General features: G+C 53.5%; 1 protein-coding gene across 2 annotated transcripts in view; it reads left to right on the forward strand.

Annotated features, from left to right (window-relative positions):
- The window catches only part of Dlgap2 (DLG associated protein 2), a 255,830-nt gene that overhangs the window by 146,513 nt on the left and 83,297 nt on the right, over positions 1–26,020 (forward strand). For both annotated transcript variants that reach the window (XM_047551363.1, XM_047551362.1), the window contains one exon: positions 18,096–19,159. In XM_047551363.1, the coding sequence (XP_047407319.1) occupies positions 18,164–19,159 (996 nt within the window). In that variant the 5' untranslated portion in view covers positions 18,096–18,163. The remainder of the gene's footprint in view (positions 1–18,095; positions 19,160–26,020) is intronic.

A 26,020-nucleotide genomic window follows, 5' to 3' on the forward strand; every position in this document is an offset into this window, starting at 1 on the left:
CTCTGAAGACCTCAGGGCTCCCCGGGGCTTCCGTTCCCACTGAGAAGCCAGCGTTGGAGGCTTCCCTGGATTCGGTGTCCTTTTAGACGGTCGCACGTGCTCCCCAGACTCCAGGCCAGCCCGCAGAGCCCCTGGAACCTCAGCCCCTTCATCCCTAAGAGGCCCGTACCAGCCCACCGGGGGTTTTGGTGGTGATTTTATGATGTAATCCTTTTCTCTCCTTTACCAGTACGTTAACCGGTCTCTCCAGCAGCCGGAGGTAGCCTGGCCTCGCCACTTAACCTGCCTGTTCCTTAGGGAGGCTGCCTAACCTCGAAGGGGCCTGGTGCAGGAACAGGGCCAGAGACGCATGACCTCAGCTGAGGCCTCACCTCCCTGTGACCCAGGCCAAGCCTCGGGGCCAGCACTGACCAGAGCTCCATTCGTATTTCCTGAAAGAGAGGAAGAATGACAAAACAGAGAGCCCTGTGCTGCAGTTCAGATCCTAGGCCCCAGACAGCCCGGAAGCAGCTGGGTGGCAAAGCCCACTCAGCGTATCCCTGTCCTACAAAGTCTGCACACGTTTCTTGGGTGTTTGGGGAGCAGTGACACTGGGTGCTCTCAGCAGCAAGCACCTGCCTCACATGGCCAGACCCTGATTCCAGCCTGGCACTGCACAGGGAAGGAGTGTCCTGCAACGGACTCACCTCACTTCCCAGCTACCCCACCTCCTGCTGACAGAAAAGGCCCATCTCTGGTCTGCAGAATCCAGACTCCTGAGGCCCTGGTGCCCAGCAGCCGCCAACCCCGTACCATCCTGGGCACCGCCCCCGACTCTGAGTCCAGGCACCTTCTTCCACCTGGAGACTCTGCTCCTCCTGGAAGCTCGTGTGTGGGGTGCCAAGAGGGGGAGAAGGCAGGAGGGAGGACACTTCCGCCTGCTCCATGAAGCTACCACTGCCCAGTGGCTCTCGAAACGCTTTGCTAGACTCCCAACACCACAGCGTTCCCAGAGCTCAGTTCTACCCCCAGCTGGCCCAGCAAACCCCAGGCCCCACCCACACCTGCAACCAGGTGGCTCTGAGCCTGGGAATGAGGATGGTGATGCTGACCTTCTCTGACCCTGAGCCCACGGCCCTGAGCAGAGGCTGAGCCCTGGCGCCTGCCCTGCCCTGCGCTGTTTGCACGCAGAGCTTTGCCGTTACCAGAGCTCTTACTTACGTGTGTGGCTTTGATGAACGTGTAGTAGCTGTGCTCTCTCTGAGAGCTCAGTGGGCTCCTGGCCCTGCGGGGTGCTGAGGGCAAGGGAGAGCCACCAGAGTGTGGCATGTGGAGGGAGACAGGGCTGCAGGCTCTGGGGAGGCGGTTTGTGTTTGACATGGTCCTGCTGCAGGAAGGGTCCTGAACCCAAGCTGGAGCCCGGGGCTCACGCTTGCAGCCAGCGCCATGTGACCAGCGTTTAAAATAACAGCAGTCCAGTGGGTTCAACATGAAGTCTGGCAAATATTTGCTCTAAGAGCAAACACCGAAAGCTTCCAATCACGGCGGTTCCAGCTTAAAACCTTAGGAGGGTCGTGAGAACCCGCCTTCAGTGTGCACAGTGTGTCCCCCGGAGCTGGGCAGGCGGAGGGCCGCTTCTCTGTGAGCGCCAGCCAGCAGCGTGGGGGGCCTCCGGGAGCCCAAAGATCGAGTCCCAGTGCTCAGCTTTGGGTTCATCGGGTACAAAAACTCCACTGTTTGGTCTTTTTCATTTTTAAAACTTTTTATTTTCTTTTTGTTCTTTTTAGATAAGCATGACAGTAGAGTGTCTTTCGACATATTACACATAGGTGGATATTCTAATCAGGATCCTATTCTTGTAGCTGTTCCTGATGTGGAGTTTCGCTGGTTGTTATTCATATATGAACGTAGGAATGTTAAGTCTGATTCGTTCACTGTCTTTCCTGTTCCCACCCTCCCTTTTTCTTCATTCCCTTTGTCTAATCCAGTGAACTTCTATTCTTCCCTCACCACCCCGCTTATTGTGACTCACTATCCACGTATCAGAGAGAACATCACCCCTTGGTTATTTGGGATTGGCTAATTTCACTTAGCATGATATTCTCCAGTTCCATTCATTTACCCACAAATGCCATAATTTCATTCTTCTTTAAGTATGAGTAGTATTCCTTTGTGTACGTATACCACATTTTCTTTATCCATTCATCCATTCTTTATCCACTTATCCTGTTGAAGGGTACCTAGATTGGTGCCATAGTTTGGCTATTGTGAATTGAGCTGCTATAAACATTGATGTGGCTGTGTCACTGTAGTGTTCTGATCTTTAAGTTCTTTGGGTGTAAACCAAGGAGTGGGATAGCTGGGTCAAATGTGGTTCCATTCCAAGTTTTCTGAGGAATCTCCATACTGCTTTCCAGAGTAGTTGCAGTCCCACCAGCAATGTATGAGTGTACCTTTTTCCCCACATCCTCGCCAGCATTTATTGTTACTTGTGTTCTTGATAATTGCCATTCTGATTAGAGAGAGATGAAATCTCATTGTAGTTTTAACTTGTATTTCTCTAATTGCTAGAAATATAGAACATTTTTTCATATATTTTTTCACCATTCATAATTTTTCTTCTGTGAAGTACCTGTTCAGTTCCTTTGCCCATTTATTGAGTTATTTGGGTTTTTGTCTTGTTTTGTTTTGTTTTGGAGTTAGGTTGGAGTCCTTTATATATCCTGGAGATTAAGCTCTATCTGAGGTGCAGTTGACAAAGATTTTCTCCCATTCTGTAGGCTCCCTCTTCATGTTCTCGATTGTTTCCTTTGCTTTGAAGAAGTTTTTTATTTTGATACCATCCTATTTTTTATTCTTGATTTTAATTCTTACACTTTATGAGTCTTGTTGAGGAAGTCAGTTCCTAAGCTGACATGATGGAGATTTGGGCCTACTTTTTCTTCTAATAGTCACAGGGTCTCTGATCTAATGTCTAGGTCCTTGATCCACTTTGCGTTGAGTTTTGTGCAGGATGAGAGATAGAGGTTCGATTTCATTCTACTATATATGAATTTCCAGTTTTCCCAGCACCATTTGTTGAAGAGGTATCTTTTCTCTAAGGTATACTTTTGGTGCTTTGTCTAGTATGAGATGACTGTATTTACGTGGGTTTGTCTCTGTGTCTTCTGTTCTGTACCATTGGTTTTCTTTTCTTTTTTGTGCCAATACTGTGCTGTCTTTGTTACTGTAGCTCTGCAGTATAATTTAAATTCTGGTATTGTGATGCCTCCTGCTTCCCTTTTCTTGCTGAGAATTACTTTGGCTATTCTGGGCCTCTTGTTTTCCAAATGAATTTCATGACTACTTTTTCTATTTCTATGAAGAATGTCATCAAAATAAAAAGTCCATTCTTAACACTGCTCACCTTGAATATTTATTCCAAATTCCAGGGCACATGCACAGGTGCCCTCTTCACCCGTTTCAAATGTTGAAAAACCATGAAGTCCTCAGGTTGATTCATACTTTTCCCTCGGTGTTTGGAAGTTTAGGTTTTGCTCGCCTTTGTCATGAACAGGGGCAGCTGGCGGAGCATGACTTTCACAGAAAGCTCAGGCTGCTGCCCTTTGTCTGGGGTGGGTTCCCCAGGACAGATGTGCGGTGGGCACTTACTTTTTCTTGTTCTATTATTTTCTAGGATAAATTTTCAGTCAAAATGGTTTGGTAGATATATCTAGACTTCTGTAAGACATGACCCATTTTATTACTGTACTTTTGTGGTTTAATAGGGTAAATTTTTTCACATATTTGCAAGTAATTTTTATTTTATGGGCAAGAAATTACTTCTGTTCTATTTGCCAGTTTTTTCAAAGGGAATGATTTTCTTATTTCCATGAATTCTTTAAGACATTAGTGTTCCGGGTAGCTTTCCCTTCTGTATGTAATTCCTTTCGACTCTGAAGTTACACTTTCTGACCGATTCTTGGGCCTAGCTGTGCATCTGAGTTGACTTGGTGCTTCTGTGTGTGCTGGCTGCCGAGGACAGAGCCACAGGACTGAGCCTGCAGGGCCTGCTGGGCTAGGGGCAGGGCCCTGCTCCACACCACAGCCACCCTCCTTCTCCTTCCTTATGAAATCGTAGGTGTTTTTAACGACTTACCCAACTTCCTCATTTGCAGTATGGGACAGCGCCGTCTGGAGCTTGGTTTCTTGCACTACCTGAAGCAGCCCTTGCTGCAGAGCTGGTGTGGATGCCGAACCCCAGCTGCCTGGCCAAGAGCTCCACACCTCGTCACCACTTCTGAGATCCTGCCTGATCTACTCGCAGAAGATCCCACTAATTTATAAATGTCCTCAAGTAACAAGAGATTGGTAACTTCCGCACGACCCTGCAGCCCATCTTCATTTGAATCTGTTGATTCAGAAAAACGTGTGAGATACTTCCACTTCAGTTTAGAGGAAGAAGGTGGGTGGACAAGACAGCTGTTTGACGGAAACGCCCTGGCGCTCACACATTCAGACCTCTCAGACGTGGTCCAGGAGAACGGCCGACTCCAGGGGGAGGCAGCGCACCTGCAGGCAGGCCCAGCGCACTCGCCCGGGGGCCCGCTCACCCACCCTGCGCCTGAGTCACCTGCAGCCGGTCATTCTGGCCTACAGCTCCCTGATAAGATATTCCCCTAAAAGAAGTTTCCCCTGTTAAAAAAAGGTCAGTTAGTCATCGATGAAAAGAAGTCGAACTTCATGTGTGGATTCATGAATCCGCACAACGTGCCTGGTCTACCTCCGGCTTTGGCTAGAGAAGCGGCTGCTCCTGAAGCTGTACTGTGCTCCTGTGGACAGTCAGTGGCACTGTCCAGCTACTTTCAGGGGACAGCAAGATTGTCTGTCGTCTTCAAAGCTAAAATCAACTCAGATTGCTTAGAATTTCAGTCCACAAAATGAGAAGGTCATCAATGCCTCCTTAAAAGCTACTGTCAATCACATTTCCAAATCATGCTCACTTATGAAACGATTCTTAAAAGTGGACTTTCTTCCAGCCAGCATCCCTCTCTGGCTGAATTCTGGTATACACACTGGGAATCATCAACAAGTCAGGCATTTTTGTCAAGGCAAAAGCATAAGATAATCGAAAACTGCATAAAAAAGAGCTTGGTTTAGATTAAGGAGACTCCATTTGTATCAAAGGGAATTCAAGTAGAAAAGTATTTGGAAAGCAATTATAATTACTTCTGTGAAGCCAAAGTTGCATTTCACAGTCAATTTTCTAGTGCAGAAGGTAAGATAAGACCTTTTGGCCTCAAGAATAATGGAATTAGGTTCACAACTAATAGCAATTTTTTGTATGTTTTGGGGAAGTCATTGTTTGTGAATGTTGCAGTAAAGATCTGCATAAAAACTATTTATTGAGCCCATAAATAGGTGTTATTTGTTAATTAAGTGCAATTAAGTTGCAAATGCTCTCACAGTACTGCTTAATTGAAATTAAAATAAAATTCTGAGACAGAGCAGCAGAGTTGAACACCTGAGTTCAGAATCACAAACTCCACACGTCTTATTTATACTGTACTACTAAAAGGCATCTCTGTGCAGCTTCTCTTTTAAATTGCAGCTTTGATGTACGTGATATCAGTAGAGAATTTTTTTTAAAAAAGCAATTTGTGTATCTTGCAATTTATTTGTCTTGTTATTAAACCTGCTAGTCAAGGACCCAAGATGAACCCACCGTGGAGTGAGGTGTGTGTGAGTGTGTGTGTGTGGTCAGACGTGTGCCTGACAACTATGACAGGTGATGGGGTGATCAGGGGTTGGGAGGGGACTGAACGGCCACCAGCATCGCCATGTGCCCCTGCAGTGTCTGCCCGAATCGCTCCAGTGTGGGTCCTCAGAACAGGCGTGTCCTGGCCCCCTTTCCTTGCCGGGCACCTGAGAAGCCTGCAGAGCAGACCGCGGATGTGCAGCTGCAAGGGTGGGGGCGTGTGGGAGCGAATGAGTGCAGTGAACATCACCGGGAAGTTCAGCTGGAGATCCTACTTGGAGAATAGGGAGTTGGATTCAGTGCGGTCTGGGGAGGAGAATCAGTCGCTGTGGGTCTCAGAGTGCGGACTGTGGGAGGAAGGCGGGCTGCACAGAGGAGACAGCCCAGGGACCCAGGCATCACGGCCTCACCACAGGCTGGGAGCTGCTCCGGTGCCACATGGAGCCCAGGCTCAGGGCGGGACCGCGGCCACGTCAGATGCGCTCCACCGCCTGACTCCATGATGTCCAGAGGCTGCGCCCCCTCTGCACCCCACACCTGCTCTCCACACGCGGCTCCCCCAGCAGGTGGGTGCCGCCTCCAGCTGCCGTGGACAGCAGGCTCCACCTTCGGCTCTGCCATCTTGCAGGGGCTCATCTGTTTGGGGCTGAGATCTTAAAACCTTAAATGCTTTCTGACAAAGCATTTGAGGAAGATCAGCATGAAGGACCACAGCAGGGTCACAGGAGCAGGTGGTGGGAGGCTCAGCACCACCTGGGAAGCCGAGGTCAGACAGCAGAGCGGACAGGAACCCCATGGCCACCCGAGACCACTGGGGCCATGCCTGGAGTCGGCCCAGTGGACAAGTGGACACGCGCTCTGCCATGCCAGGCCCTGCTCAGCCCCTCCTCCGGAGCTCTCTGCAGCCACCGTCAGCGTGTCCTTGTGACGGGGACCCAATTACTCAGAGAAGCAGAGTCGACTTACCTGCCGCTTACACCTCTCCTCAGCTCCTGGGAGATGGCGCCAAGTGGCAGGAATGTGCACTCCGATGCTAAGCCTGAGCCCAAGGGTCATCACAACCAAGGGACCTGAGCAAGGACAGCAGCAGAGGGCACCCAGGTGGGGAGCCTGCTGGGCAGAAGAGAGAGTGGAGATCAGGAAGGCCTGCTTCCCGCTTTCCCGAGCAGAACCCCCCCTGGCACTTTAAGGTGAGGGTCCTGCCTGGCGTCCCCTCCCTCACTGTGCCGGGCGGTTTCCACCAGCTTCCTGGGTGTGACTCAGCTGTGCCCTGTGTCCGGATGTGGCAGGTGCCGCTGACTTTCTGCTCAACTCTGAACCCCTTCAGCACCCCAGGAGGGAGCGCCTGGCCATGAGCAAGGGCCCCTCCCGCCCCAGCGCTGCACGCGGCCCAGCCCGGCTGGGGGTCTGCCTCCGGCTCTTCCCACAGGGAGCACCACCTGTTCCTTGGTTTCTCGCCAGGGCACCAAGCCCAGTCACGAGGTCACGTCAGCAGAGTGGTCTGTCCAGTAGTGGGTAGGCTCTGGCTGTGCCCTTCCAGCTATGAGGATGCTGCTGCTACACAGGCCGTGCACATTGGAGCTAGCACAGCGCTTTGATCCTCCTGGGGACACACCCTCCCTGAGCAGGACTTGAGTTCCCCTTCTGGGGGCTGCACTGCCTCAGGACCCACAGCCGTGCCTGGACTCCGATGCCTCTGCTCGCCGCCGGCACTGGTGACGCCTGCCCTTTGGTCCAGCCGCGGAGCAGGGGTGAGAGGGCAGCTCCTGGTGGTTTCCATTGGCATGCCCCAAGGCATGTGAGGAGCACACCTTCAAGTGCTTACTGGCCAACTGCATACTTCCTTTGAAGAAATGCCTATTGAGATTCTTTTCTATTTTAATATTGATTATTTGTGTTTTTAAAATAAATGGATCATACAGTTCTTTATACATTCTAGACACAATTTCCTTACCAAATATGACTTACAAAATTTTTTCTCTTTTTGTGAATTTCTTCACTTTCTTGGCTGTGTCTTCAGAGCATAATGCTTTTTAATTTTAATGAGTCCATTTACTCTATTTTTTCTTTTTTCTTTTTTGGTGACATGTTTAAGAAACTATTTCTTAATCAACAGAAGGAAATACACCTATGTTTTCTTCAAATTGCTTTATGGTTTTGGCCCTTACTTTTAAGTCCTTGATCCATTCTGAGTTAATTCTTGCAGATAGCAAGAAATAGGGCATTTAAATTTCTTCTTTCACAAGTGGAAATCTTGTGCTCTCAGCAAAATCAGTAGAACACTGTTCTTTCTGTTTGCTGCCCTCACTGAAGACCTCACTGGGTGCAAAGGCCTGCTTCCGGGCTCCCGTGCTGCCCCTGAGCTCTGGGCAGCTCCCTGCTGCCAGAATCCACCCGGTGACTGTACCTGTGCAGGAAGCAGGGATCCAGAAGGGAGCCTCCAGCTCTGCTCTCCTGGCTCAAGACCGTTTTGGCCGGTTGGGACCCTTTTTATTTCCATAGGAATTAGAGGGTTGGCTTTTCCACTTCTGAAAAAAAATCTAGCTGAAATTTTTATAGGAATTGCACTGAATGTTCTATAGGTTGCTTTGGAAAATATTGTCATCTTAACATTATTAAGTCTTTCAATCCATGAACATGGGACATCTTTCCATTTGTTAGGATCTTTCTTAATCCTTCAGTAATGTTTTCTAGCTTGCAATATACAAGTCTTCCACCTCCTTGTAAATGTAATCCTAGGTATCTTATTTATTTAGATGTTATTATAAGTAGGATTGTTTTCTTAATTTCATTTTTGGATTATTCATTGTTAGTGTATAGAAGCACAACTGATATTTATTTTTTGATCTTGTGCCATGAACTTTGTTGAATTTCTTTTTTTTTTTTTTTACTTTCAACAGAAGAAAGCCTCTATTTTATTTTATTTTTTTAAAATTTTTGTTTGTTCAAACTAGTTATACATGGCAGCAGAATGCATTTTGATTCATTGTACCCAAATGGAGAACAACTATTCATTTCTCTGGTTGTACATGATGTAGAGTCACACCATTCTCCGATCATACAAGTATCTAGGGTAATGATGCCAATCTCATTCCACCATCTTTCCCCCTCCCCTGCCCTCCTCCCTATCCCCTCCCCTCACTCCCCTCTGCCCAATACAAAGTTCCTCAATTCATCCCCACACCCCATTATGGATCAGCATCCACATATCAGAGAAAACATTTGGACTTTGTTTTTTTGGGATTAGCTTATTTTGCTTAGCATGATATTCTCCAACTCCATCCATTTACCTAAAAGTGCCATAATTTTATTCTCCTTTAAGACTGAGTACATATGTACCACAATTTTTTTTATCCATTCATCTATTTTTTTCATGTTTTTTTTATTGTAAACAAATGGGATACATGTTGTTTCTCTGTTTGTACATGGAGTAAAGGAGTACCATTTGTGTAATCATATATTTACATAGGGTAATGGTGTTTGATTCATTCTGTTATTTTTTCCCTTCCCCCCCACCCCTCCCACCCCTCTTTTCCCTCTATACAGTCCTTCCTTCCTCCATTCTTGCCCTCCTCCCTAACCCTAACTCTAACCCTAACACTAACCCCTCCCACCCCCCATTATGTGTCATCATCCACTTATTAGCGATATCATTCGTCCTTTGGTTTTTTGAGATTGGCTTATCTCACTTAGCATCATATTCTCCAAATTTCATCCATTTGCCTGCAAATACCATGATTTTATCATTCTTTATGGCCGAGTAATATATATATATATATATATATATATATATATATATATATATATATATCTCACATGTGGCTGTATCTCTGTAATATGCTGATTTTAAGTCCTTTGGGTATAGGCCAAGGAGTGGGATAGCTGGGTCAAATGGTGGTTCCATTCCAAGTTTTCTAAGGAGTCTCCACTCTGCTTTCCAGAGTGGTTGCACTAATTTGCAGCCCCACCAGCAATGTATGAGTGTACCTTTCTCCCCACATCCTCACCAACACCTGTTCTTGCTTGTATTCTTGATAATTGCCATTCTAAATGGGGTGAGATGGAATCTTAGGGTGGTTTTGATTTGCATTTCTCTTATTACTAGAGATGTTGAACATTTTTCCATATGTTTGTTGATTGCTTGTACATCTTCTTCTGTGAAGTGTCTATTCATTTCCTTAGCCCATTTGTTGATTGGATTATTTGCATTCTTGGTGTAGAGTTTTTTGAGTTCTTTATAGATTCTGGAGATTAGCGCTCTATCTGAAGTATGATTGGCAAAGATTTTCTCCCACTCTGTAGGCTCTTTCTTTGCATTGCTGATAGTTTCCTTTGCTGAGAGAAAGCTTTTTAGTTTGAATCTATCCCAGTTATTGATTCTTGCTTTTATTTCCTGTGCTATGGGAGTCCTGTTGAGGAAGTCTGGTCCTAAGCCGACATGTTGAAGCTCTGGACCTACTTTTTCTTCTATAAGATGCAAGGTCTCTGGTCTGATTCCAAAATCCTTAATCCATTTTGAGTTTAGTTTCGTGCATGGTGAAAGATATGGGTTTAGTTTCATTCTGTTGCATATGGATTTCCAATTCTCCCAGCACCATTTGTTGAAGAGGCTATCTTTTCTCCATTGCATATTTTTGGCACCTTTGTCTAGTATCAGAAAATTGTATTTATTTGGGTTTGTGTCCATGTCCTCTATTCTGTACCATTGATCCACCTTTCTATTTTGATACCAATACCATGCCGTTTTTGTTACTATTGCTTTGTAGTAGAGTTGAAGATCTGGTATTGTGATACCCCCTGCTTCACTCTTTCTGCCAAGGATTGCTTTAGCTATTCTGGGTTTTTTATTCTTCCAGATGAATTTCATAATTGCTTGCTCTATTTCTGTAAGGTACATCATTGGGATTTTAATTGGAATTGCATTGAATCTGTATAGAACTTTTGGTAGTATGGCCATTTTGACAATATTAATTCTTCCTATCCAAGAACTTGGGAGATCTTTCCATCTTCTAAGGTTTTCTCTAATTTCTTTCTTTAGTGTTCTGTAGTTCTCATTGTAGAGGTCTTTCACCTCTTTTGTGAGATTGATTCACAAGTATTTTATTTTTTTCAATGCTATTGTGAATGGAGTTGTTTTCTTAATTTCTCTTTCTGAAGATTCATCACTTATGTATAAAAATGCATTAGATTTATGTGCATTGATCTTATATCCCGCTACTTTACTGAATTCACTTATGAGATCTAAAAGTTTTCTGGTGGAATTTCCTGGTTCCTCTAAGAATATAATCACGTCATCAGCAAATAGGGATAGTTTGAGTTCTTCTTTTCCTATTCATATCCTTTTAATTTCTTTGGTCTGTCTAATTGCTCTGGCTAGAGTTTCAAGGACGATATTGAAAAGAAATGGTGAAAGAGGGCATCCCTGCCTTGTTCCAGTTTTTAGGGGGAATGCTTTCAGTTTTTGTTGAATTTCTTTATCAGTTACAGTAGCTTTCTTGTGAATTCTTTGGGAATTTCCATACATAGGATCTTCTGTGAACAGAGACAGCTCTACTTCTCCCTTCTTAAGTGGAATGAGAATTGTTTCCTTTTCTTGTCTAATTGCTCTGGCTAGAAACATTCTAGTGCAATGTTGAGTGGAAATGATAAGAATCAATATCCTTGTCCTATTACATTCTCAGGGGGAAGTTTTCAGTCTTACATTATTGAGAATGATGTTAGCTGTAGGTTTTTCACTAATACTCATTATTGTGCTGAGGAAGCACCCTGCTGTTCCCTGTTTTGATTGTTTTTATCATGCAAAGATGATATATTTTGTCAAATGTCTTTTTCCTTGCCTGTTGAGATGGTGACATGTTCTATTAGTGGGAAGTATTACATTGATTGATTTTCCTATTTAAAATCACTCATACACTCCTGGAATTAATCATAACATATAATTCTTCTAATATGAGGTTCAATGGGTTTGCTAGTGTTTTCTTGAGGATTTTTACATCTATGCTCATAAGGATAGGTGTCTGTAGTTTTCTTTGCTTGTACTCTGACTTTGATAGCAGAGTTAATTCCAGTCCTGATACAATTACTACAGATTAGGATTGAAAGTGTCCCCATCCTCTTCTATTTTTGAAAGAGTGTGAGGATTGACATTAATCTTCTATAAATGTGTGGTAGAATTCACCCACAAAGCCACCTCTTCCTGGGCTTTTCTCTGCTGGGAGACTTTTATTATTGATTCAGTCTCTTTGATTTTTGCTCTGTTGAGATTTTCTATCTGTTCCTGAAGTAATTGTGTGTTTGTGTAAATTCGTCCATTCTATCTAGTGTATCTGGTGTTGCCACACAATTGTGCATAGTATTCTCTTAGAATTCCTTTTGTTAGTGGGAGGTCAATAAGGAATTTTTTTCTGATTTTGAGAATTTGGGTCTTTCTCTTGTCTTTTTAGTCAAGCTAAAGGTTTTTCTGTTCTGTCGATCCTTTTAGAGAATCTAGTTTTGGTTTTGTTGCTACTCTCTACTATTTCCTTTATTGCTAATCTTTATTATTTCTTTCCTTCTGCTAGCTTTAGACTTGGTTTTATTTTTCTGCCCATATAAATTTTAACATTAGCTTTTTAATTTCTACAAAGTAGTCACATGGGATTTTATAGGGATTGTGTAGAATCTGAATGAATCTGGGAGATTTTTCATCTTAAACCTGAAATCTGGCAATCCAAAATTTGAAGTATCTTTCTATTTATTGAGATTTGTTACAAATTTCTTTCAGCAATGTTTACATCTGTCAGAGATCAGATCTTGTACTTTCATGTTAATAATCAAAGAAGCTTTTTTGCAGGGTGCAGTATTGGGGACTGAACCCAGAGACGCCACCATGAGCCACAGGGTCTCACTGAGATGCTGAGGCTGGCTTTGACTTGCGCTCCTCCTGCCTGAGCCTCGGAGGCTCTTTTAACAGGGCTTCAGTGGGTTCTGGCATGTGCGCTTGCATCTGCACACCCGCGCAGGTAAACGCAGGCCAGGATAGCACAACTATTATTTCCAAGACGTTTCCTGGTCTACATTGCTGGACCTCACAGGAGAGAAAGCTGCAGAGCCCCAGGGGTCCTAAGAGAAGGCCAGTGAGCAGGTACCACCTGGGGACAGAGAAGGGGATGACAGCGCGGGCGGAGGATGAGGGTGTGCCTCGGGTGCCAGCCGTCCACCTCACAGGTCTCCAGTCCCACGGAGGCTTTGGGGTGAGTCTGGCAGGCTGGGGAAGTGGCCCTGCGGCCCCATCAGTCTCTGCTTGCCCTGCTCCATGTTGGCATGTGCCCTCAAGGGCTGTGTAGACTCGGGCATGCACCCACACAACGGGCTCCACGTGGCAGCCCTCAGCGTAGGCTCGCTCCCTCGCTGGCTGCAGGCCCTTCAGAGTGGGCCGGCCACGGCGAGGGATCCGGCAGTGACGCTGCTTCACGCTCTGTTCTGAACTCGGGGAGACAGTTGTATGTTGGCAAGCAACAACTGTAATTGCAGCTTTCTCTTAACAACAAAAATGGTGTTGTGAATAGATAGAAGTTAGGAAACTCAGACGCTCTCCACGTTCCGTAGGTTACCCCATTCTCCCAGAGAGAAACTACCCCCTGGTATTTCTTACGTGTCACGCATGCAGTCCCTGCTAGATTTTCTGGTGTGGTCATTGGTTACAGTGCCTCTTTATCTTGTTTGTTGTTATTGTGATATTTTTGAGAGGTAATATAGAAGTTTCCACACATACGTCAGGAAATTCAATCCTGTACTGTGAAAATGAGACTGTATCCCCAACATGTTGCATAATCAATTTAATTCATCTCAGTTAAATTCTTATCTTTAATACTCTTCTTTTATGTGGCCACATACATAATGTAGCTTCGGGGCTAAACATTAGGCAGACATAGGATATGTGAGTACAGCCATAATGGGCTTGCTTTTTAATACGAAGGAAGATTAGAATTGTATTAAATTGCATGTTAATGGAAAAATAAAGCAAGACATATTAGGAAGACAATTTGGAGCTGCTGTTAAGTCTGGATCACAGAACGCAGTTTTACTATTTATCAGTTGAATATTGAATTTCCTTTGGCTCTTGCGCTTAATTATGTTAAGTATAATACATTCTAATTATTCCTCGCAGTGCACAGAAGGGCCACAGTCAGACTGACCGCTGAGGCGGGAGCACGCCTTCCGCAGCAACACAGGGGCTGCCATTGGAGTGAAGGCCATGCTCCCTGAGCTGTGGCGTTCGCTGTGACAGATTCAGGGGCTCCAAGAACAGACCTGGGAGGCAGCAGGCACCGCGCGGGGACCCTGGGAGTCCTGCAGGAGTGCTGGGTTCTTCTCTGCTGAGTCACTCCTGTGCCTGTGACAGGGTCCCCCTTCTGCATCACACATTACTGGGTCTGAGCTGGCTGGACACGTGAAGTCTGGGGGCTTGAGGCGGGACGTGTTCCTGTCGGGTGAGGCTGCTTCTCCTACAGCAGCTACCTGGAGCATTGGGTGGACACAGGGGAAAGTCAGCCCCCTCTGTCTTCCTTCCCTGCGTCCATGTGTGCATGGTGGGCCTCAGGCTGGTGGCTCCTTCTGCTCTCATGTGACTGACAGCCGCATTATCTCAGGCTGGGGATGGGGCCCTTGCAGAGGAGCAGGTGGGTTGGAATGAGCAAGGTGACCTGAGCCCCAGTCTGAAAACGGGCCACTGGAGCTTCTGTTTCACTGAGACCCTTTCTGGTCCCTGCCAGCCCTCGAGGGCACCACGCAGCAGAGTTGGCCACAGTGGCCTTTGAGAACCAACAGAGAAAGCTTCCCAGACCTGGGGGAGGAAGGGAAGGAGCTCCAAGAGTGACTTCGAGGAGCAGCAGGCAGCTCCCGGTCTGGGCTAGAGCAGAAGAGCCCCAGGCAGCCCCAGGCACCTTGGCTGTGGCCCCCAGGCCAGGCCGGCCTGCTCCAGGGTTGGCAGGGGGCCAACACTCAGCAAGCCCTTGCCGCAGGGGCTCGCTTTCCGGAGGGCCCTGAGCTGGGACGAGGAGCCATGACTCCCTGGCATGTGGGGCTTTGAAAGAGAGAACGAGAGCTGGTTGGAGTCTGTGGACAGATGGAGGGGGTGCCCAGCGGGAGCCACCAGGAGGTGGGCACAGTGGTCCAGGGACAGGGTGTGGGGCCCGCAGGGGAGGGCCCAGGGAAGGAAGTGGCAGGCAGGTGAGAACCAGGCAGGGAGGAGGAGGGGTGAGAGGCCAGGAAAACAGCCAGAGAAAGATGGCCCTGGTGGGGAGCCAGGCACAAGGAGCACGCCTTTGCCCTCAGGGGGTGGCACAGGGTCCCTGGCCCTCAGGGGGTGGCACAGGGTCCCTCTGCCCTCAAGGGGTGGCACAGGGTCCCTGGCCTTCAGGGGGTGGCACAGGGTCCCTCTGCCCTCAGGAGGGTGGCACAGGGTCCCTCTTCCCTCAGGGGGTGGCACAGGGTCCCTCTGCCCTCAGGAGGGTGGCACAGGGTCCTGGAGGAAGACAGGGTGGGAGGGGCATGCCTCTGCCCTCAGGGGTTGGCACAGGGTCCCTCTGCCCTCAGGGGGTGGCACAGGGTCCCTGGCCCTCAGGGGGTGGCACAGGGTCCCTGGCCCTCAGGAGGGTGGCACAGTGTCCTAGAGGGAGATGAGGCACCAGGTCAGGGGTACAACCTTGTCTCCACTCTCCCCAAGGACAGACCCCACTCTCGTGGGTGATGGGCGGGGGACCAGCAGACCCTGCCCAGGCTCCACCCCCAGGGCACATGCTAGCACCTCCCTTGGGCTTCCTGTCCACCTGCTTTCCTGCAGCAGGGACCGTGGGGCCTGCATCCCCTGTATGCCCACTGCTGCCAGTGGGAGGCAAGACCTACCAGGGGCTGACGAGAGACAGCAGGACGGTAGGGGCAGAGGGGAGCCGGCCTTCTGCAGGAACCCAGAAGCCAGGCTCATCAGGGCCAGAGAATCCAAGCTCTTCCATGGGTCCAGCTGGTGGAGTTAACAGGGACTACGGCCATAGGCCATAGCACTGAGACCCCTGCCGGGGCCTCGGCTGTCCATCCACTCTGCGCTCAGCCCTGCCCTGTGGCCTAGCAGGCTGAGGTGTGGAGCGCCAGAGCACCCAGGCCACATGCTCCTGAGGGCAGAGCTGGCCGCCAGCCAGCAGTCCATCAGGCCCTGGCCTTCAGCCTTGGAAGTGGGCCGGACAGCCAGAACCCAGGGCCTGTCTGGAGGCTCCCTTGCTAGATCTCTGGTGCCACATGATGAAACCACTCTTTACCTCACAGTTTGTTTCACTGTCAAAACAACATCTGAAATAGAAAGGCAGCCTGGTGGCTGCATTCAGATCACCCCCGGGTGACTCCTGCCTGCACCAGGCAGCGAACCACACAGGAGACTGACTCAGGACAGTCGTCCAAGGGGAGAACAGGCGGAGGCCTCAGGACAGTGCTCCAAGGGGAGAACAGGCGGAGGCCTCAGGACAGTCTCCAAAGGGAGAACAGGCGGAGGCCTCAGGACAGTGCTCCAAGGGGAGAACAGGCGGAGGCCTCAGGACAGTCTCCAAGGGGAGAACAGGCGGAGGCCTCAGGACAGTCTCCAAGGGGAGAACAGGCGGAGGCCTCAGGACAGTCTCCAAGGGGAGAACAGGCGGAGGCCTCAGGACAGTCTCCAAGGGGAGAACAGGCGGAGGCCTCAGGACAGTCTCCAAGGGGAGAACAGGCGGAGGCCTCAGGACAGTCTCCAAGGGGAGAACAGGCGGAGGCCTCAGGACAGTGCTCCAAGGGGAGAACAGGCGGAGGCCTCAGGACAGTCTCCAAGGGGAGAACAGGCGGAGGCCTCAGGACAGTGCTCCAAGGGGAGAACAGGCGGAGGCCTCAGGACAGTCATCCAAGGGGAGAACAGGCGGAGGCCTCAGGACAGTGCTCCAAGGGGAGAACAGGCGGAGGCCTCAGGACAGTCTCCAAGGGGAGAACAGGCGGAGGCCTCAGGATAGTGCTCCAAGGGGAGAACAGGTGGAGGCCTCAGGATAGTCTCCAAGGGGAGAACAGGTGGAGGCCTCAGGATAGTCGTCCAAGGGGAGAACAGGCGGAGGCCTCAGGACAGTCGTCCAAGGGGAGAACAGGTGGAGGCCTCAGGATAGTCGTCCAAGGGGAGAACAGGCGGAGGCCTCAGGACAGTGCTCCAAGGGGAGAACAGGCGGAGGCCTCAGGACAGTCTCCAAGGGGAGAACAGGCGGAGGCCTCAGGACAGTCGTCCAAGGGGAGAACAGGCGGAGGCCTCAGGACAGTCTCCAAGGGGAGAACAGGCGGAGGCCTCAGGACAGTGCTCCAAGGGGAGAACAGGCGGAGGCCTCAGGACAGTCGTCCAAGGGGAGAACAGGCGGAGGCCTCAGGACAGTGGTCCAAGGGGAGAACAGGCGGAGGCCTCAGGACAGTCTCCAAGGGGAGAACAGGCGGAGGCCTCAGGACAGTGCTCCAAGGGGAGAACAGGCGGAGGCCTCAGGACAGTCTCCAAGGGGAGAACAGGCGGAGGCCTCAGGACAGTGCTCCAAGGGGAGAACAGGTGGAGGCCTCAGGATAGTCTCCAAGGGGAGAACAGGTGGAGGCCTCAGGACAGTGGTCCAAGGGGAGAACAGGCGGAGGCCTCAGGACAGTGGTCCAAGGGGAGAACAGGCGGAGGCCTCAGGACAGTCTCCAAGGGGAGAACAGGCGGAGGCCTCAGGACAGTCGTCCAAGGGGAGAACAGGCGGAGGCCTCAGGACAGTCTCCAAGGGGAGAACAGGCGGAGGCCTCAGCCCAGACCTGGTCTCAAGGGAGCAGCATGTCCCCTGGCAGTCTTCCACCAGAGCAGGGTGTCTAGGGGAGGATTGGGGCGAGCTGGCTCCCAGCCAGGCCGTCTCTCTGCACAGCCCCATCCCACACAGTAAGGGGCTATGGGCACATGCACCGAGCCCAGGACCCCTGGACAGATATCCCCGTGTGTGACACGGTAGCTCACTGATTACACGCCAGATAATTTGTTACAGCTTAGCTGAAACAAAACACCCCACTACAGTGGAAATACAGCTGTCCCCCCCAAATTGTCTACCATTCTAATACCTGGAAGCCTGTGGTTGAAGAGGCCCAGTGGACCTGCTAGGCACTGAACATTGTCCACTGCAGACGACCTCTCAGGAACGTCGCTGTCCCTGTCAGTGTCCCCTCACTTTGCAGCGGTCAGTGGGAACTGGTGCTCGTCCACCAGAATGCGGGAGCGTGGACAGACACCGTGGAAGGAGCCACGTGTTGCGGGGCGGGTGTGTGGCTTCTCCATGGCCGTTGGTCGGTTCCCGGCGAGCATTAAATGGCGTTTCTCTTCTGCCAACAGACCAGCAGTACTCATGGTCCCCAACTCAGCACTTCAATGAAGAAAGGTACTCCCCGGCTCCCAGGAACATGAAAGGGCTGTCGGGAAGCCGGAACCCGCCGCTATGTGCCAGCCACACCTGTGGCGTGGCGCCCCCGGCCGACTGCGAGCACCCGCTGGACCACATGCGCCACGGGCCGGACGTGCGGCAGCCTTACCTGCTCAGCCCGGCCGAGAGCTGCCTGATGGACCATCACCGCTGCTCCCCCCGCAGCTCAGTGCACTCCGAGTGCACGGTGATGCCGGTGATGCTGGGCGACCACGTGTGCAGCAGCACCTTCCCCAGGATGCACTACAGCTCCCACTACGACACCAGGGACGGCTGCGCCATGCCCCAGGTGGGCGCCAAGGCCAACCGCATCCCCGCCAACCTCCTGGACCAGTTCGAGAAGCAGCTGCCCCTGCACAGGGACGGGTTCCACACGCTGCAGTACCAGAGGGCCTCGGCCGCCGAGCAGCGCAGCGAGAGCCCGGGCCGGATCCGGCACCTGGTGCACTCGGTGCAGAAGCTCTTCACCAAGTCGCACTCCCTGGAGGGCTCCTCCAAGGGCCAGGCCGAGGGCGGCAGGGGCGAGGGCCGGGCCGAAGACCACCCCCAGGGCCACCACACCAAGCACGGCAAGCGGAGCCGCAGCAGGGAGCGCAAGCCCGAGGCCAAGCCCCGCTCGGGCGCCAGCAGCTGGTGGAGCTCGGAGGACAACCTGGACAGCGACAGCACCCACCGGGCGCCCAGCGTGGTCAGCAGACACCAGCTGGACCGCTTCTCCCACTGCTACCCCGAGGCGCTGCAGAGCCCCTTTGGGGACCTCTCGCTGAAGACTTCCAAGAGCAACAACGACGTCAAGTGCTCGGCCTGTGAGGGCCTGGCCCTGACGCCCGAGGCCAAGCACTTGAAGCGGAGCTCCTGGTCCACGCTCACGGTGAGCCAGGCCAAGGAGGCCTACCGCAAGAGCTCCCTGAACCTCAGCAAGCCGCTGCTGCCCCAGGACGTCAAGCCGCCCCCGCGGCCCTGCCACTACCTCCAGGTAAGGGCCCCGGGGGCAGCTGGCCCCGCTCGCTGGCGGTCAGCGCTCTTCACTGGCAGTCCTGAGTTAGAAGGTCTGGATGGAGCCGGCAGGGCCTCGCCTCCCGCCCCCCGTGCTGCGCAGGACACGTCAGCGCCGCTCTTGGCAAGTTGTTACCCTTCACATAATGTTTGCGCTTTGGGGGCAGCGGGGGCCCGAGGGTGGCGTGACACAGGCACACAACGGGTAGTGACCAGACGGGGCACAGGTGCTGCTGTCGCCCAACATCGGTCATCTCTGTGGGAACCGGCAAGCTCCTCTTTTCTACCTGTGCTGAGGTGTGGGTCATGGTGAGATGGTCGCCCGTGGTCATTTTAAGCACGGAGCACACTACAGCCACGTGCTGTACGGTGGCCCTCTTGATCCTGTCCACCTGAAGCCCTGTGTCCCGATGCCCAGCTGGCCACTGGCCACCCCCTTCAATGCTCTTGGCTCCCTCATGGTGAGACAGTGGACGTGTCTTCTTGGCCCTCCTCCTCTCGCGCGGCTGGCGCCTAGCTGGTGCCCGGCTGGTCCACCCTGGCTGCGGCCAACAGCGGGCTCTGCCTCCGTCCTGAGGCCGAGAGCTCTTCCCCGGTGTCCACGAGGCCACGCCTTCTCTACCCACTGCCGGGACCCTCCACTGCTCCCTCCTGGCTGGCAACCTGGGGCCATTCTGGGGGTCTCGGAGGCCCCGGCTCTGCCCTTGAGCCACGCGACATGGCCAGTCCCTTGATAGCCCCAGTGCTGGAGGCCTCAGCAACCGCAGCCAAAGCTCACCAGCCCTCGCAGGTGCTGTGAGCGTGAGAGCCGCCCCACAGGACGTGCCCTGCACAGCCGCCTCCTGCTCCTGGCAGCAGCGTCCATGAGCCGCAAGGCAGGGGGCCAGCTGTGGGGAGAAGCCTCTCTCTCTGCGGTGCAGGCAAGTTGAGTTTATCAAAGACAAAATGAATTGCCGACAGGGGCTACAGAAAGCCAGGGCCAGCCGTGCTGCCACCAGAGAGCCAGGGCCAGCCATGATGTCACCAAGAGAGCCAGGGCCAGCCGTGCTGCCACCAGAGAGCCAGGGCCAGCCATGATGTCACCAAGAGAGCCAGGGCCAGCCATGATGTCACCAGAGAGCCAGGACCAGCCATGATGTCACCAAGAGAGCCAGGGCCAGCCATGCTGCCACCAGAGAGCCAGGGCCAGCCGTGCTGCCACCAGAGAGCCAGGGCCAGCCGTGCTGCCACCAGAGAGCCAGGGTCAGCTGTGCTGCCACCAGAGAGCCAGGGCCAGCCGTGATGTCACCCAGAGAGCCAGGGCCAGCCGTGATGTCACCAGAGAGCCAGGGCCAGCCGTGATGTCACTCAGAGAGCCAGGGCCAGCCATGCTGCCACCAGAGAGCCAGGGCCAGCCATGATGTCACCAGAGAGCCAGGGCCAGCCGTGCTGCCACCAGAGAGCCAGGGCCAGCCATGATGTCACCAAGAGAGCCAGGGCCAGCCATGATGTCACCAGAGAGCCAGGGCCAGCCATGATGTCACCAAGAGAGCCAGGGCCAGCCGTGCTGCCACCAGAGAGCCAGGGCCAGCCGTGCTGCCACCAAGAGAGCCAGGGCCAGCCGTGCTGCCACCAAGAGAGCCAGGGCCAGCCGTGCTGCCACCAAGAGAGCCAGGGCCAGCCGTGATGTCACCAAGAGAGCCAGGGCCAGCCGTGATGTCACCAAGAGAGCTAGGGCCAGCCATGATGTCACCAGAGAGCCAGGGCCAGCCATGATGTCACCAAGAGAGCCAGGGCCAGCCATGACGTCACCAAGAGAGCCAGGGCCAGCCATGCTGCCACCAGAGAGCCAGGGCCAGCCGTGCTGCCACCAAGAGAGCCAGGGCCAGCCGTGATGTCACCAAGAGAGCCAGGGCCAGCCGTGCTGCCACCAAGAGAGCCAGGGCCAGCACTGGCCTGGAGGCGCTGCTCACTAGGAGGCCTCGGTGAGGCTTGACGACCCGCGAGGGGTCTGTAGCCACACAGAGGAGCTCTGTGCCCAACGCGCGTGGTGTGTGCCTCCAAGAGGAGCTCTGTGCCCAACGCGCGTGGTGTGTGCCTCCAAGAGGAGCTCTGTGCCCAACGCGCGTGGTGTGTGCCTCCAAGAGGAGCTCTGTGCCCAACGCGCGTGGTGTGTGCCTCCAAGAGGAGCTCTGTGCCCAACGCGCGTGGTGTGTACCTCCAAGAGGAGCTCTGTGCCCGAGAGCAGGGGCCCTGGCCAGGCGCGGCTTCAGAGAAATGCTCCTAGGGTCGAGTCTCACCGCTCACTGTGGGGGGGCACCAGCCACCTAATGGGACAGGACAGCTCTTCCTCTGTCCAGGACTGGCCAGCTGGCAAGCCCCAGCAACATCACAGGCTCAGGGGCTCTGGAGGAGATGTACCCAATTGCTCGCATGGCAGATTTATGCAAAGAGACAGATTGGTAGTTGCATAAACTATTATTTATAGCAGCAGAAGGGACTTATGCTTGCTGGTAGTTGGCAAGCCTTAATAATATGCAAGAGTGAAGACTGCTTATCTAGAGACCCGGGTGAGTGGATGGGGGTCCAGAAGAAAGCTCTCCTTCTCGCTCGGACCTGGGGCATCTGTCAGCCGGTGCTCCTGAGCACCCAGGGCAGTGGCACCCCAGTGAGGCCGCGCTGGGTCTGGCTGGTCCGGTCCTGTCCGTCCCACCTCCCCTGCACTCCTGCTGGGCGGCGCCCTGTGCCCTGAGGTCTGCACCCTCAGGCCTGCCTGGCCCCCTCCATGGCCCACGCTGTTCTCACCCTCCAGCCGCCCGCGTGACCCCGTAGCTGAGGCAAGCACCCCGCACGTGTCGGGAGGAGGGGCACCAGGGCCTGGGGCTTCACCGTCCGTGGAAGCAGGCCCCACTCCTCACCCCACTGCCTTGGCAGACCTTCCCGCCTTTGTCCCCAGAAGGTCCACGCTGAGCGACGGGACAGCTTCTGAACCAGCCGCGACACAGGAAGGACCCGACCTCTAAACAGTAGCTCCTCAGCATCCAGGCCGTCCGCTGGAGCCTCCCGCGGGCTCCTGCTTCTGCTGGGCCGTGTGCTTGAGTTGGAGGCAGGCGAGGGCCTCCATGGTGCTGGCGGTCTCTCCGAATCTCTTACCCAGTCTCGTCCCCCTTCCTCTCTTCTCCACCCTGGAGTTCTCTTGCTCTTCATTTTTTGGCTTCAGAGACAGCACCCGACAGGCTAGGCCCCGCAGCCGGGGACTGCTCACGGTGTCGAGGGTCCAGGGAACACTCTGCAGGGGCACGGCGGGCCACCTGCCCCGGGCCACCTGCCCCGGGCCTCCTGCCCACTCTGGGCGCTCCCCCGACCCTCACCGCCAGTCATGTCTCTCAGCTGGTCTCCATGAGACTCAAGGGGAGGCCTGGGGTCCCACCTGCAGCGGGAAGACACCTGAGCGTGGCCAGGGCGGCAGAGGCAGGGCGGGTGGAGCGGTGGTCTCAGCCGTGTGCTTTCCAGGCTTCAAAGCACCGTGTCTTTGCATAGGAGCAGGAAGCTGCGCTCCAATCCTGTGAGGAGGCCACTCTGTGGAGCGTGCGCGTCCGTGGAATGCCCTCGTGTCCAGCGGCACTGCGGTGGGACAGGGAGCACACTGCCCCCCACCCTCCAAAGTCCCAAGCTCCTGTCCTGGGGACCCTGGGGCCTCCCTGGCCGGCCTGGCCAGCCTCCCTCCCCTCACCTGCTGGGATGACACAGGCCAAGGCCGGGGGCATCAAGGCAGCAAGGACGCCTGCTCTGCCGCCTCCCCTGCAGTGGGCTTCTCCCCGCCTCCGGCTCGCAAGGCTGAGCAGCACGTGCTGGAGGCGGCCCAGCGACCCGCCGGCTCACGGGGGCACACTGAGGACAGCAGCACGGATCCCGCGCCCGTCTCCTCGGCTTGTTGTCCGAGCGCTCGGCAGAATTGATGTCTGGCACTGTCCAGGACGTGTGTCCAGCCCGGTGCCCCACTGGTTGCTGTGAACGCCCTGGTGGAAAGGGGCAGGTTTCTGGGCTCTGCAGACAGGACTTCCTGTCACAGGCAGAATCCCGGGGAGCTGAAGAAATGGTCCCACAGGTGCTCCTGGGCAGTGGGCTCAGGGAAGGAGAGGTGGAGCCGTGTCAGCGAGCGCCACGCAGGGCCCTGGTGGAGAGCTGAGGACACGCAGCTGGCAGAGGGCCGCACCTTCCGCCTCAGACGCGGAGCGGCACCCCAGGATGCGTCTGGACCTCCATAGGTCAGAACAGGTGGAACAGAGAATCCAAGGCAAGCCTGACCCGCGCTGCTCCCTCTCAGAGCTCCTGCGACCACGTCTTCCACCTCCTGGGCAGACTTGCAGGGAGAGCTGAGGGGACGTGGCTGGCGGCTCAGCGCAGCCCTGGGCAGCAAGCAGGGCCTGGTCTCAGAGATCAGAGACTGATGTCCAGGGCCACGAGGTGGGTGCCACAAGGGCCACCAGCCTCAGCCCAGGGGCGAGTTCCCGCAGCCCCACCCACCCTCTGTCCCTGACGTGGCCTCCGCATCCTCTGCAGCATGGTCCCCTGACTGCCACCCACCTGGGGCCTGTGCCCACCTTGCTGGGCACTACCAGGAGTGGGACGGTGGACCCCGAGAAGCCTGTGAGCTGCTGTCCACGGTGCACCCTGCCGTGTCCCCCACATGTGCAGGGCCCCCTCTCCTGCCTCTCATGTCAGCTGTTGGGGCAGCGTGGACAGCAGCCCCGCCTAGAGGTCAGGTGCCTGGCTCTTTTTGACTTCGAGGACTTTGACTGTTGGGGATCTTGTGGTCCATGTGAACTCTGGGATGTTCGCATTTCCCTGAAGAACACCGTGGCATTTTGATGGCGAGGACCTTGGGTCAGGATTGCTCTGGGTAGGCTGCTCCTTGGAACTGCAGGCTTCCCACCCTCCCCTGCGAGGTCCTTCCACTTCCCGTGTGTCCTCTTGGATTCCTTCCCTCTGCATTTTGCCATTTTCATTGCTGAGGCCCTTGACTTCCTGGTGAGATTTCTTCCTGGGCATTGTGACTTGGTTGTGAGGGTCTATCTTTCTTCCGGGCACTCTCAGCAGGCTGTTACTGGGTGTAACGATGCTAGCTGTGTTTTCATGCAACCTGGCTGAGTTCATTTATCAGCTCTAACCCACCTCTTGGTGGAGTCCAGGTCTTCCTGTGCTGACGATCCTGTCAACTGCAGGCAGAGATGGTTTGGCTCCATTCCCCGGCGGAATGCCTTGAGCTCCTTCTGCCCAGAGATGTGGAGAGGAGCCACAGGGACGAGATGCTCTCCGTGCCTCCTCTGTGGCTGAGGAGGTGTTGTGCAGGCCGTGGCCTCCGTTCCCAGCCGTGATGTGCCCTTCCCCGACTTGCCCGCCTCAGACCGTCTTGCATCCCTGGGACGGACCCTGCCCGATCGCGGTGATGCTCTGTTTGGAATGGACTTCGTTTGCTCGTGTTAAGAATCGTCGCACCTGGTTTTGCATCTGTTGTGGGTGCAGTTTTCTCGGTTGCTAGGCCCCTGTCTGGTTTTGGCTTAGGGTCCTGCTGACCTCTTTGAATGGGTTGTATCAGATGTCGGGATGAGTTTGAGAATTAGCTCTTTAAAAGTTTGGTGGAATCCAGCAGTGAAGCCGTGCAGTCCTGGGCTCTCTGCTGGGACACTTTTGTGACTGGTTCAGCCATGACCCCTGCTGCCAGGCTGATTCAGGGTTTCCGTCCTCAGGGTTCGATTCTGTGATGATGTGTCGAGATCCACCCACTTCTGGGCCCTGCCGTTGGTTGGCAGAGCTGTTCGCAGCAGTCCCTGATGCTCCTGTGTATTTCTGTGCTACCAGTTGTAATGAATCCTGTTTCACCCCCGATTTCATTTATTAAGATTAATTAGTCTAATGAAGGCGCATTGGTTTCCTTCCTTTCCACACCTGTTCATTTCATCCACCTGTCCTGCTCAAGTCTCCGTTTCTCTGCTCTCCCCACTGCCCGAGCGGGCTGTCCAGTGGGGCGCTTGAAGTCCTCCTACTCGAACGCAGACTTTCCTCCCCGGGCTGCTTCTGCCCATCCCACTGGTTTTGGAGTATCTTTTCCACTTTCCCTGTTTCCATAAACTGGTCACTTTCCCCCTATTGTTGTCTATGCTTCCACTCCACTGTGGCCAGAACGGCGTGGTTGTGACTGTACCTGCTGAGGCTGGTGGCTTCGCGTGCGCTCTGCGGGGTTGAGCCACGAGCTGAGGAGCATCAGTGTGGATTCCACTGCCGTTGGCTGAAGGGTTCTGCATGCGTGCGTCGGGCCAAGGGCCACAGTGTGCTGGGACGCCCACGTGGCTTTGTGGCTTTCTGTCCGCACAGTCTGCTTGTGGCTGCATGTGGGCTGCTGGGTCCTCAGCTGCCCACACTGGAGTGCAGCTCTCCCTTTAGAAATAGCCACATTGGTTTTATAAAACTGGTGCTCTGGCATTGGGCACAGACACATTTAGAATCTCCTACCCCTGTCCACTTGGTTCCCTGGTTGTCACACACTGACTTTCTTTGCTTCTGTTTGCAACTTTGACTTGACTTTACGTGGATGTGTAGGCTGCCCTGACCTCACGTGGTTTCCTTCCCTTGGAGGGTCTCCACCCTTCTGCAATGTCCCTCACGTGGTTTCCTTCCCTTGGAGGGTCTCCGCCCTTCTGCAATGTCCCTCACGTGGTTTCCTTCCCTTGGAGGGTCTCCGCCCTTCTGCAATGTCCCTCACGTGGTTTCCTTCCCTTGGAGGGTCTCCGCACTTCTGCAATGTCCCTCACGTGGTTTCCTTCCCTTGGAGGGTCTCCACCCTTCTGCAATGTCCCTCACG

Source organism: Sciurus carolinensis, chromosome 4, assembly GCF_902686445.1.
Source record: "Sciurus carolinensis chromosome 4, mSciCar1.2, whole genome shotgun sequence".
In the NCBI taxonomy this organism is placed as follows: Eukaryota; Metazoa; Chordata; class Mammalia; order Rodentia; family Sciuridae; genus Sciurus; species Sciurus carolinensis.